Source organism: Propithecus coquereli, unplaced genomic scaffold (genome assembly GCF_000956105.1).
Source record: "Propithecus coquereli isolate 6110/MARCELLA unplaced genomic scaffold, Pcoq_1.0 Scaffold101, whole genome shotgun sequence".
Taxonomy (NCBI): domain Eukaryota; kingdom Metazoa; phylum Chordata; class Mammalia; order Primates; family Indriidae; genus Propithecus; species Propithecus coquereli.
In genome coordinates this window covers 1,153,817-1,165,796 of record NW_012133970.1, presented here as the reverse complement: position 1 = coordinate 1,165,796, position 11,980 = coordinate 1,153,817, and the positions used below count along the sequence as shown (strand labels likewise).

The window sequence follows — 11,980 nt, the reverse complement described above, 5'->3', positions numbered from 1 at the left end:
CATTGACACATCATTATCACCCAGAGTCCATAGTTTACATAGGGGCTCACTCTTGGTGTTGTACATTCTATGGGTTTTGACAAATGTATAATGACATGTATCTGCCATTATAGTATCTCATATAATTATTTTCTAAAAGCATCCATAGCGGTATGTACTGAACAAGGTATGGAGGAAATGATGCTAGAATTTGCTTCAAAATAATTTGGGAGAGGTCTAAAAAGTTGAAATATAAATGAAAAAAGATTGGCTATATGTTGATAATCTTTGAAGCTGGCTAACGAGTACATGGGAGTTCATTATATTAGTCTATTTTTGTATGTGTTTGAAATTTTTACCTCTAAAAGTACAAGAGTCCAAGTTGAAGCATGCACTCTGGAAGTAAACCTGGTGAAAAGAAAAATCTAAAATAATTTAAACATTTTAAATTAGAATAAAGAAAAAACAAAAGTTAAAAAAAAGCCGAAGCATGATTTTTCTAGGTCTAGGATAATGGGACACTGGTGGTGACAGAATGGAAAATTCTGGAACTAAAGTCTGCAGAGATAATGACACTGTCTTATTTCATTTATAGGGCCTGAGAGTCAGTATACTAAGACTGCCCAGGAGATTGTGAACGTCTGTTACCAGACATTGACTGAGGTAGGTGGTAAAGAGAAGATCTCCTTGTAATCTAGCTTTCTGAAATCCTTTTGTTGAGTGAGGAGCCTTCCATGACTATACTGTTTTAAAATGTAACATCCCACCCCCTCCACCCTCACTCTGCATTCCCTGTTTCCTTCCCTGTTTTATTTTGATCATCATCTGTGTCCTGCCACTAGAATATAAGCTCCATGAAGGCAGAGATATTTTTGTCTGTTGTTTTATTTACTTTTCTATCCCCAGTGCTTAAAATGTATGTCGAACGAATTTATTAATTTCATTTCTCAGTATGATGAGCATTTGACTCAACTTGAGAAGGATATTTGTACCGCTAAAGAAGCAGCTTTGGAGGAAGCAGAATTAGAAAGCCTAGACCCAATGACCCCAGGGCCCTACACACCTCAGGTGAGTCTGAGGACTAGGAACTTCCTCTTATAGTTTTCTTATTGGTTTGGGAAATTGGGAGCATGTTAACAGATCTATTTACTGAGATACCATTCTTCTCTGTCCTTCCTCTTCATATGCCTTTCGCGTGCTTTCTTGTCTTCTCAAAGGCTAAGGTGAGTGAGGGCCATGGGTCTTGGTGGCCTTTTTGAATCCAGAGGAGGCAGCTGTGGGATGAATGAGCGGGGCTGGGCATTAGTTGTTTAGGCAATATTTGTGACTAGCAGATTCCTGACTACTATAGCCAGAGGCATCCTCTCACAATCTCTGGAGTTCCCTTGACCATGAATCTAGGGGCTCTAGGGCATCCCTGCAAGGTAGACTTCTCAGTTATAGACATGGGCCACATTGTTCCACTCATTCCCTCAGAGGTATCTCAGTGTAGCTCAGATGTCACCCATTTTCCTGGATTGACCCCCTCTCCTAGTAAAGGAAGACAGGTAATATTTATAATGTTCTTAAGTTTACATGTCAAAAGACAAGAGAGCAGGATGAATATGAAATTTTTAGTTTTTGTGGTCTGACTGAACCCTTGAATAAACTAAGAGTATATTTTCCCTATACTGTACTCTTAGAAGGTTGGCATATTTGAAGAATAGAACTTAACAGACTATATAACTGGTGCTTGATGTCTGTATTGGAGGCATTATGGTAGAATGGAAAGTACATTAGGTTTCACATAAAACAGGCCTGGGTTTGAGTCTTAGCTCTGCTACTGTCTAGCTTTGTCATCTTGGAAGGTTAAGTTAACCTCTCTCAGTTTCCTTTTCTCTAAAATCTGCTTTTTCAAGATTGTTGTAAACATTAAATGAGTTAATTTGCCAGACACATAGTAAATATTCAGTAAATGTTTGTTTCTTTTTCCGTATGAAAGTTGTCTATAAAGTTCCGAAAAGCTCTTTCAGATTTAAGCAAATATTTTAATGCAGAACTCTCCCATTTCCCATAGGAAATTTTTTTTTCATTCTACCTAGGTTTCACTCTGAACTGATAATGCAACCTGTGTGATCTCTGTTGGATTATTGCTATCTCTATATCTTGTTCATGCACTCTCCCTATCTATCTTTTACTCTCTCTTTCATCCCAAAACCTAGGTTACTGAGGGGCCAGGTATAAAGAACCCTCATATACTTCTTCAAGGCCCAGAACAAGGAAAGGCTCTTGGAATGTGTGGGCAGATTGGGTCAAGGGGGCTTGGGTGAGTGATGTTGCCCAGGAAGGCCCTATTTGCTAATAGGCCCACAGCTTCCACAAGTCACTTTCTGGTAAGTTAAAGCCTGGGTATTAGCCATCATTCCCCAGGAGAGTCTAGCCACTGAATGGCACATGGTTTGCTCATTTCTAGGACAGCCTAGTCCTAGTCCTTTGGTGAGTCAAAGCCTTGGACCCAAAAGTCATTTTCCTTTCTTCCCTCCTCCTCCCCCATTACCTCAAATGGCTGAGGAAAACCTGTCAGCTGTTCTCTCTCTTGAGAAGTAGCCCTTGTTTGATGCAGTGAGAGGGTTTCCTGTGAAGAGTAGGGTTAGATAGTACTGCTTCATTATTCCGGGTTATCCATTCATCATTCCCTTTATTCACACATACACAGTTTAAGATAGTTAGCCCAACTCATTATCTCTTAACTTCAGGAAGATGCACGTGAGTTACTGTCGTTAACTCTTTATTACTCCTCAGACTCCAGTGTTTATTAGGGAGTGTTTGTAAAAGTTTAAACCTGCCCTGATACAATTCTGGTTGTATAAAAGCATGACAGTAATCATACCTTACTTTCAGCTTTTATATGGTGGTAGTCGATAATACATTTTCACCTAACTTGCATTGCATCATCCATTCAGCTTAACACTTTTTCCCCACACAGCCCTTTTTTCCACACTATGCTTTAGGATTTTGCAGAGATTTCAATCCCCTTATTTTCCCTTCTTCTGTTCCACAATGGTTTATCTGCTCTGTAATACTTTGAATTCTGTTTTGCCTCTATCTCTCCAAAACCGTCTTCTCAGTCAGTCTTCCTTGCTTGTTTGCTTTTCTTAAAAAAAACAAAGTGGGCCAGGCGCAATGGTTCATGCCTATAATCCTAGCACTTTGGGAGGCCAAGGCAGGAGGATTGCTGGAGGCCAGGAGTTTGAGACCAGCCTGTGCAAGAGTAAGACCGAGTCTCTACAAAAAATAGAAAAAGTAGCCAGATGTGGTGGCGCATGCCTATAGTCCCAGCTACTCAGGAGGCTGAGGCAAGGAGGATCCCTTCAGCCCAGGAGTTGGAGGTTACAGTGAGCTATGATGATGCCACTGCACTGTAGCCCAGGTGACAGAACAAGACCCTGTCTCCAAACAAACAAACAAAAAAAACTGCTATAGAAAAAAACACAGAGTAACTCATATGTGGGGTTTTTGTTGATAAAAGTAACATTCATTGGGGAAAACTGGAAAATGCAAACAAGAAATAAGTTACCTGTAATCATTTCTACCACTCAGAAAGAACATCAACCATTGTGAATATTTTGATGTATTTCTTTCATATTCGTGGTGTATGTGTTTATGTTTATAAACACACTTTTAAAATGAAATTGGTCAATGTGGTTTTATGTCTTGTTCTTTTCACTTTACGTTGTATTGTCAGTGTTTTATCTAGTCCCTCTGCCCTCCTGACATTGAATAGCCCATTTGCTAAATCCCTCTTCTTTTCAGGGGAGAGAAGAGGGAAGGGATCTATAATTTGAGTACCAGGAATTGGGTAAGGAGCTTACACATACCACATACCTCTTAATTCTCACAACAACCCTATGAGGTAGACATTATCATCCATGTTTTACAGTTGAAGAAACCAAAGCTTAGAGATGTTAAGTAATTTGTTAAAGTTACTCAGCTAGTAAGTGTTGGAGCCAAGACTCAAACCCAGGGCAGTTTACTCTGAAGCCTGTGGTTTTTCACCACACCATTTTGCTTCATAGCACCCTCTGACAAGCTCATAAACTATGAAAGCATTCCATGCTCTTGTTGGAATTGAACTTTTTTTATCCCATTTTCTCTTAAAGGTCTCTAAATCAAATAATCAAAATAGCACTCATTGAAACCCTGGGCCTAAAACAGTAAGACAAGGCTTAGAAAAAACTAGGTTGTTGACCAGAAAGGCTGTTAGAACATAAAATTGTTCCATGGCTTTGATGTATTTCTGCTTCAGGCTTCTGATCACATACATCAGGTGCTTATCTGCTTAGAATAGGCAACATTGGTAAGATTCCCCAAAACTTGCCGTAAAGCTATGCCAAACTATGTTTTCTCTTTAACTGGATTGCTCTGCATGACCTTTTTCTGCAGTGAATGCTCTAAAGGGGAGTTATCTGTATTTCTTTTCCCTTTCTTAGATAGAAACTAAGTTGTATGTTTTGTGCCACAGCCTCCTGATTTGTATGATACCAATACATCCCTCAGTATGTCTCGAGATGCCTCTGTATTTCAAGATGAGAGCAATATGTCTGTCCTGGATATTCCCACTGCCACTCCAGAAAAGCAGGTAACACAGGTAGGACGTGTTCACTTTTTCTCTTTACAAGATTGATAGTATGCCTAGAGGTGGGGTGGGGTGTGATAATGGTGATATGTGACATACATCAAGGATGACTGGGCCCCTTGGCCCTAGGAATGAAGGCTTAGAAATAATGATTTCAAAGTGGGATGGTGGCAGGTCACGTGACTGGCATTGTCTTCTGTCTGTGACTATGGGCAGAATCAGGTACAGCAGAACTTCAGGGAAGGCACAAATGTGAAAAAAGTATATGAGGCACCAGAGTAACCTGACAGGTGACTAGAAAGTCTAACTGCATTCAGAGACAGTTCAAAATAATGGGCCCGCTACTTCATTATATTTATGTTACAATCTAAATTTAAATTGTTTATAAAATTAAATTTTAAAAATTGGCTTTTTCTAGAGGTATCAGAAGATATTCCTAGTCTGAAGCCAGAAATCCTGTAGCTATTCTCAGCCAGGATTCCATTGGAAAGTGTAAAACCGAGGAGGGTTTTTCTATCCCAAAGAGTCCAACACAAGCTACAAGGAAAGCTTGAGTTAGAAAGGAAGAGTTTCCTTGATACAGTAAGAGTAGACTAAGGACCTTCCTGTTCTTTGGGTTTTTTACCCTGGCCATGATTTCCAAAGAATGGGGGAAAATGCACATGCCTTGAGCTGTGTAAACAGCCCCCACTAGCAGTGGGGTTGGCTGGGATATCAGGGAGGAGCATCCATCCTGGGTGAGAGCCCTTGGTTAACTCCTCCTACAGGCACATCCCTCAATGATGTGCTATTTGTGTTCCTTACTCAGATGCGCCAGGGCCGAGGTAGGCTGGGCGAGGAAGACTCTGATGTAGATATTGAAGGGTATGATGATGAGGAGGAGGATGGGAAACCTAAGACTCCAGCCCCAGTGAGTATGCTTACAGAAAGCTTATGGTTACATTATACCCTTACATGATAGGAGCCCCAACAGTACAGGGCAGGCCAAATCCCAAGGTGATATCAGAGGGTCTCCACAGTGAGTCCCAGTCTGACTTTAATCCTTGGAACCAGCTAAACAAGTCTATCCACCAAAATTACTTAACTTCTTGTGAGGCAGCAGGGGAGGGGGGTTCCTGGTGGTGGCTTCTGGTCTCTTACTTGATCAATTGATGGGGCTTTGACCCCCAACTGGTCTCATTCAGGAAGGTGAAGATGGAGATGGTGATCTTGCAGATGAAGAGGAAGGAACTGTGCAACAGCCTCAAGCCAGTGTACTATATGAGGATTTGCTTATGTCTGAAGGAGAGGATGATGAGGAAGATGCTGGGAGTGATGAAGAAGGAGATAATCCTTTCTCTGGTAAGTCTTGATTATTGCTTCCGTTCCTATATAGTTCACCATAGCACCCTCAAGACTGGGTAGGAAGCTGTTGTCCACATAGGTTTTTATCAGAAGCTGTTTAGAGAAAGAAACACAATGTAGTAGGAGATGCAAAAGACAGCAGTGGAAAAGGCAATGCCTAAGTAACAGCTTTGATTTGGATACTTCTTAAAGATGAGAACAAAGTGTTAAGTGTGGCAACAGGGAGGGAAAATTAAGAAAAAAGATCCTGTTTTGGGATGTTTTGTGAATTAATGGCAATGGCAGAGGAAAAGTATAGGAGGAAATGATGGGAAAAAAAACTGGTTGGACTGGGATGGAGAAAGGAAATTGTAAAGAATTCAGTTTCTAAACTATAGATCTTGCCACTGTTGATCCTAGGCCTTTGAGGTGAATAGTGCAGGCAAGATGCCTGTGTAGATGTGTGAGAGTGACTAATTTTAGAAGACCAAGCCAAAGACGTTAATTCTGTCAAGCTTATCTTTTTTTTTCTTTTGAGACAGAGTCTTGCTGTTTCCCAGGCTAGAGTCCCGTGGCATTAGCCTAGCTCATAGCAACCTCAAACTGGTGGTGTCAAGCGATCCTCCCTCCCTGGCCTCCCAGAGTGCTAGGATTATAGGCGTGAGCCACCTCACCTGGCCAAGCTTATCTCTTGATAAACCAGGATCTGTCTCTCTTTACAGCTATCCAGCTGAGTGAAAGTGGAAGTGACTCTGATGTGGGATCTGGTGGGATAAGACCCAAACAGCCCCGCATGCTTCAGGAGAACACAAGGATGGGCATGGAAAATGAAGAAAGTATGATGTCCTATGAGGGAGACGGTGGGGAGGCTTCCCATGGTTTGGAGGATAGCAACATCAGGTAATCGGCAGCAACATACTACAGGGCTGTGGCATCAGTGCCCAGCTATGATATCAGAGGGCCCAGCATCAGATTACTTTCATCCATCAAACGTTTATTTCCTGAGCACCTACTAGGGCCAGGCACTGTGCTAGGCCCTGGGGATATACAGAGGAGCAAGACATGTCCTGCCCCTGAGGAGCTCACAGTCTAGTGGAAAAGACTGACACAAATAAATCATTACAAATATAATGTGATAAGTGCTATAGCATAAGTAAGTACAAAGTGCCAAGGTACCACTGAAGAGGGAGTGCCTCACTCTGCTTAGAGTAATTAGGGAAAGTTTCAGAGACAAGAAAACATTTGAACTGGACCAATAGATGGCAGCAGGTAAGGAGATCTTTATAGATGGACGGTATGTTCAAAGGCACGGAAATACAGTACAAAGTACGTTGAGCAAAGGGAGGTTGTTGGGGAATTGAGGTGCCAGAAGTAGCAAAGGATTATATTGTGGGGGAACTTCAATGGCATGCTAAGACATTTGGATTTTATCTTATAGGTAATAGGAATCATCAGTTTAAGAAAAAGGAAGTAACATCCAATTTGTATGTGAAATAACTCTTAGGGCAATATGCGACAGATGATGAGGATATCAACTGGGATCTGTCAGGAGCAAGGGGAAAATGAAGAGACATACTCAAGAGCTATTTTAGAAGGTAGATCAATTAGATTTAGGAGGTTAAGAGGTCAGATAAATAATGAATGAGAATGTCACTGAGGTAGGAAAGAGAAAGAACAGGTATTAAATAGGGTAGGAAAGGAGGGAAAATTGGATTTGGCTTTTGGACATGTTGGACTTAATGTACATATGATACATCTAGTCAGCAGGCAGTTAGAATTTGTTTGTTCATTCAGCAAATATTTATCCTAAGTACAAAAACTACTATGTGGTCCTTTCCTTCAGGGAGTTCAGTCTAGCAGGTAACTTAAAGCAGGTAAATAGGCAATCACAGTGTAATATGAAGTGTTATGACAGGCAACCACAGGGTTTTTCTGGATTTGGGTAGAGATGGGGGAGGGGACCTGGTCAGGGAAGGAAACTGAGCCAAATATGAATAGGAATTAGCTAGATGAAGAAGAAAGCAAAGGGCATCCCGGACGCCAGGAATAGCATATGTGAAAACACAGAGGCATGAAACACTTTTAGAGAACACAAGTAGCTCAGTGTGAACTGGAGCTTTTGACCGATCTGTGTAAAATCTATGATCCATGTGATAGAAACAATTTAAAGAGGTAGGTAAGGACCAAATTATGATGGGCTTGAAAGTTTTGGGCAGGCAGTGAATGAGAATGGTATGATTAGATTTACATTTTAGAAAGATTACTCTGTACCTCAAAAGAAAAATGGGCAAAAGGAGTGAACTGATAATTCACAAAATAAATGCAAGCAGCCAATAAATATATGAAAAAGTAACTTACCTAAAAAGCAAAGAAATGCAATAAGAAAAACAAGCGCAGTTTTTTTCCTATCAAATTGGTGAAGATTAAAATGAACAATAATGCCCAATGTTGGAAAAGGATATAAGGCGGGGAGGGGAAACATTCTTAAACTACTGGTGGTGATGTAAATTGACAAAATGGGGTGGGTGGGAGAGAGGTATAGCAGTTTATCATTATAAATAAAAAAAATTTTAAAAGTACATCCCCTTTGACCCAAAAATTCCACATTTAAGAAATTATTCAAGCCGGGCATGGTGGCGCATGCCTGTAGTCCCAGCTACTTGGGAGGCTGAGGCAGTATGCTTGAGCCCAGGAGTCTGAGGTTGCTGTGAGCTAGGCTGACGCCACAGCACTCACTCTAGCCCGGGCAACAAAGTGAGACTCTGTCTCAAAAAAAAAAAAAAAAAAAGAAATTATTCTGTGGGAATAATTAAATACCTTCATCAAGATATTTGTATAAGAATGTTTATCACAGCATTGTTTCTAATAGTGGACAAATTGGAGATAGCTTCAATGTCCTGGTGAGAGACTGTTAAATCATGTTATAGCCATACAGCGGAATACCATGCAGCTATTAAAATTATGCTGTAGACATGTTTATGGACATGGAAAGATATTTATTATAATCATTAGTGAAAAAAACAGATTTCCTGGAGAGTATGTAGAATATCCCAATTTTGTAAATTAAAAAAAAATGTTTAGGCATCTAAAGTGCATAGAAAAAAATTTGGAAGGTCATATACCAAAAGATCATCTCTGGGTGGTGGAGTTATTGCTGATTTTTTTTTCTTTTTTTTTTTTTCTGGTGTATATTCTAATTTTTTTTTTTTTTTACCAGTGAACATGCATTACTTGTGTGATTTTTTTTTAAGTAAAATTAAGAATAAACAAACAAACAAAAAATAAAGAGCACTCTGGCAAAAGTATGAAGAAGTAATTGGAGGAGAGCAAGACTGGAGGCATGAAGACTTATTTTAGTAGTGCAGTCCAGAGTTAACAAAGGACTCAGCCAAGGCAAACAGAGTAAGGATGGAAAGGAGGGGGTAGAGACAAGATATATTGAAGAGAGAATCTTCAGGACTGTTGACTAATTGGATACTGTAAATAGTAGATGAAACCATGAGGCTATCAGAGCATTTATGGTCATGTAAGCTGTCAGTGTGTGTTGTTCAGGTGTAGGGGAGTTTCTTTCATTCAGGTTCTTGTGTATATGAAGTTGGCAAGTTGATGTTCTTGAACAGGACCATTTTTCTCTCAGAGACTTGTAGAACAGTCCAGAACCAGTCACTTTAGTGTCCAGGGGAGGTGAGATGGGCTGATCCCTTGGTGGCACTCACAATGGGAATGGTCAGCTAGAGGACAGTGTCCGAGCTTGAGAGATGACATGTTTCTCTTCTCAGTTATGGGAGCTATGAGGAGCCTGATCCCAAGTCGAACACCCAAGACACAAGCTTCAGCAGCATCGGTGGGTATGAGGTATCAGAGGAGGAAGAAGATGAGGAGGAAGAGCAGCGCTCTGGGCCAAGTGTACTAAGCCAGGTCCACCTGTCAGAGGACGAGGAGGACAGTGAGGATTTCCACTCCATTGCTGGGGACAGTGACTTGGACTCTGATGAATGAGGCTTCCTTTGGGCCTCCTTGGTCAGCCTTCCCTGTTCTCCAGCCTAGGTGGTTCACCTTTCCCCAATTTGTTTATATTTGTGCAGTGTCTAATCATGAAATCACCAGATTAACTAACACCTTAGCCTTTAAAAAAATAGTAAGTAAATGATAATAAATCACCTCTCCTGATCTTCATGGGGCAATGTTACCCTTCCTTTTAGCAACCCCCTTCCCCCACCACTACGAAAAAGAAAGAGCGAGCTCATTCTTCTCCTGTTTCCCTTTAACTCCATTTATTGCTCTTGGTATAATTTTTCCCTGGGGAAGGAGGAGAAATTATGAAAGGACTAATAACTTTATGTCCTCTTGATGTAGTAGATATTTTCCAAGCATGGTATCGTCTCAGCTTTCTAATTTTCAGGCTGGAACAGGTGAGAACCCTCCCTGCTGGGACAGAGAATTGGGTTCTGATGGACTCTGTGCCACACTAAAAAACAAACCTATTGGACAAACTGCCCGTTATTTTATTATTTATTTGATTATACAATGCCTTGTTCCAAAATGGATTTGAGGCAAGTGACTATAAATCTTTGAAACAGCCTATTTGTCAGAAATGATGTGTTGCCATGTAAATGTGTTCTCTCCCTCCCCCCCAAGGGAAATGGTAGGAAAATGGTAAGTTTCTTAGGGCAAAGACTGTGTCTTTTGTTTCTTTTCATGCTTAGGATATGGTTCTGTGCATAGTAGGTACTCAGTAAATGTTCCTAAAATCACAAAATCCTCAGTAGATGTTACTGAACGTCTGCTTCATGATAAGCACTCTACCAGATCCTTGGGGTGCAAAGGTAAATAAGACACATCTCTTTTACCCAAAGAGCTTACCATGAAGTTGGGGAAGGGGGAGTGGAATTCAAAACATGTTAATAAATCATTATAGTACTGTGAGATAAGTGCAATTAAGAAGCTAGCTGTAAAGTATAGGGGAAAATAGAGGAGTGATCATGTCTGAAAAAAAGTCAGGGAAGTCTTCCTAGAGGTAATTTTTAAGCTGATTGTTGAAGAATTAGTAGGAGCTTGCCAGATGGAAAAGTCCAGGCAGAGTGTAACATGAAGTAAAAAGGCCAAAGTCTAGAAATGGCAGAGTGTGTTCCTAGTTTGTTTGTTTGTTTGTTTGTACCTGCCTTGTTCCAGAAAGGATTTAAGATGGTTTATGTGCTAGGCTGTTATTGCTGGAATGGCTAGAGATGAGACTAAAAGATAGGAAGCATATAATCAAGAGCATTTGATACTAATGAGTGTGAATTTTATATTATGGGAAATAAGCTCTAGAAGAGTGAAATAATCAGGTTTGTGTTTTAGAAATTTTCTATATGTTCAATGAATGAAGAAAGAAATTGAAGAATCAACGATATGTAACAAGACGTGTGATTCCCGTTTTTGTAAAAGACAAAACCATGTGTGTTTATTTATGTGTGTTTATATATACTTGCACATGCGAAGGAAAAAGGTCTGAAAGGATGTAAACTAAACTGTTCACAATGATAACCTCTGGGGAATGGGATTGGAGGGAAGGGGGTTTATGTGCTTGTATGTATACTGGGTGGGGTATTGTGCTTTTATTTCTGTATCGTTTGAATTTTTTTACGAGTATGTATTATTTTTGTAATAAATTTTTTTTTAATTCCAGCAATAATGTGGAGAATGGCTTGGAGGGGAGCATATCTAGTTCAAGTAAGGGGGAAAGGACCCCAAAGTAGGGCTGTGACATTGGGATGGAGAGGAGGGGGATGGATTGAAGAAATCTTTAGGGAGTAGAATCAACAGGATTGGCATTTGGGGGTGGAGGAGGAAGAATGGAAAGTGGCTTTCAGAATTTTGGATTGGAAGATTGGGTGGGTACATGGTATTCATTCATTCATTTCAACAATTATCCAAGCCACCTATTTTTATCGAGCAGTCTGCCAGATGCTGATAGAGAAGTAAAATATAGTCTCTGATTACAAGGAACTTAAGGTCTAGAATGAGATATAGATATGTAAATAAATAAGTTTAGTAAAAAGCAATCATTGCAATGAATAGTTA

The 11,980-nt window shown here is 40.3% G+C and overlaps 1 protein-coding gene across 1 annotated transcript in view; it reads left to right on the top strand.

Annotated features, from left to right (window-relative positions):
- Nucleotides 1-11,543, top strand: part of TAF1 (TAF1 RNA polymerase II, TATA box binding protein (TBP)-associated factor, 250kDa) — an 80,745-nt gene extending 69,202 nt beyond the window's left edge. Inside the window, exons 29-35 of the mRNA XM_012642906.1 lie at nucleotides 575-642; nucleotides 931-1,047; nucleotides 4,481-4,606; nucleotides 5,403-5,504; nucleotides 5,779-5,935; nucleotides 6,640-6,817; nucleotides 9,697-11,543. Coding sequence (XP_012498360.1) covers nucleotides 575-642; nucleotides 931-1,047; nucleotides 4,481-4,606; nucleotides 5,403-5,504; nucleotides 5,779-5,935; nucleotides 6,640-6,817; nucleotides 9,697-9,916 — 968 coding nt within the window. The 3' untranslated portion in view covers nucleotides 9,917-11,543. The remainder of the gene's footprint in view (nucleotides 1-574; nucleotides 643-930; nucleotides 1,048-4,480; nucleotides 4,607-5,402; nucleotides 5,505-5,778; nucleotides 5,936-6,639; nucleotides 6,818-9,696) is intronic.
- The last annotated feature ends 437 nt before the right edge of the window (nucleotides 11,544-11,980 follow it).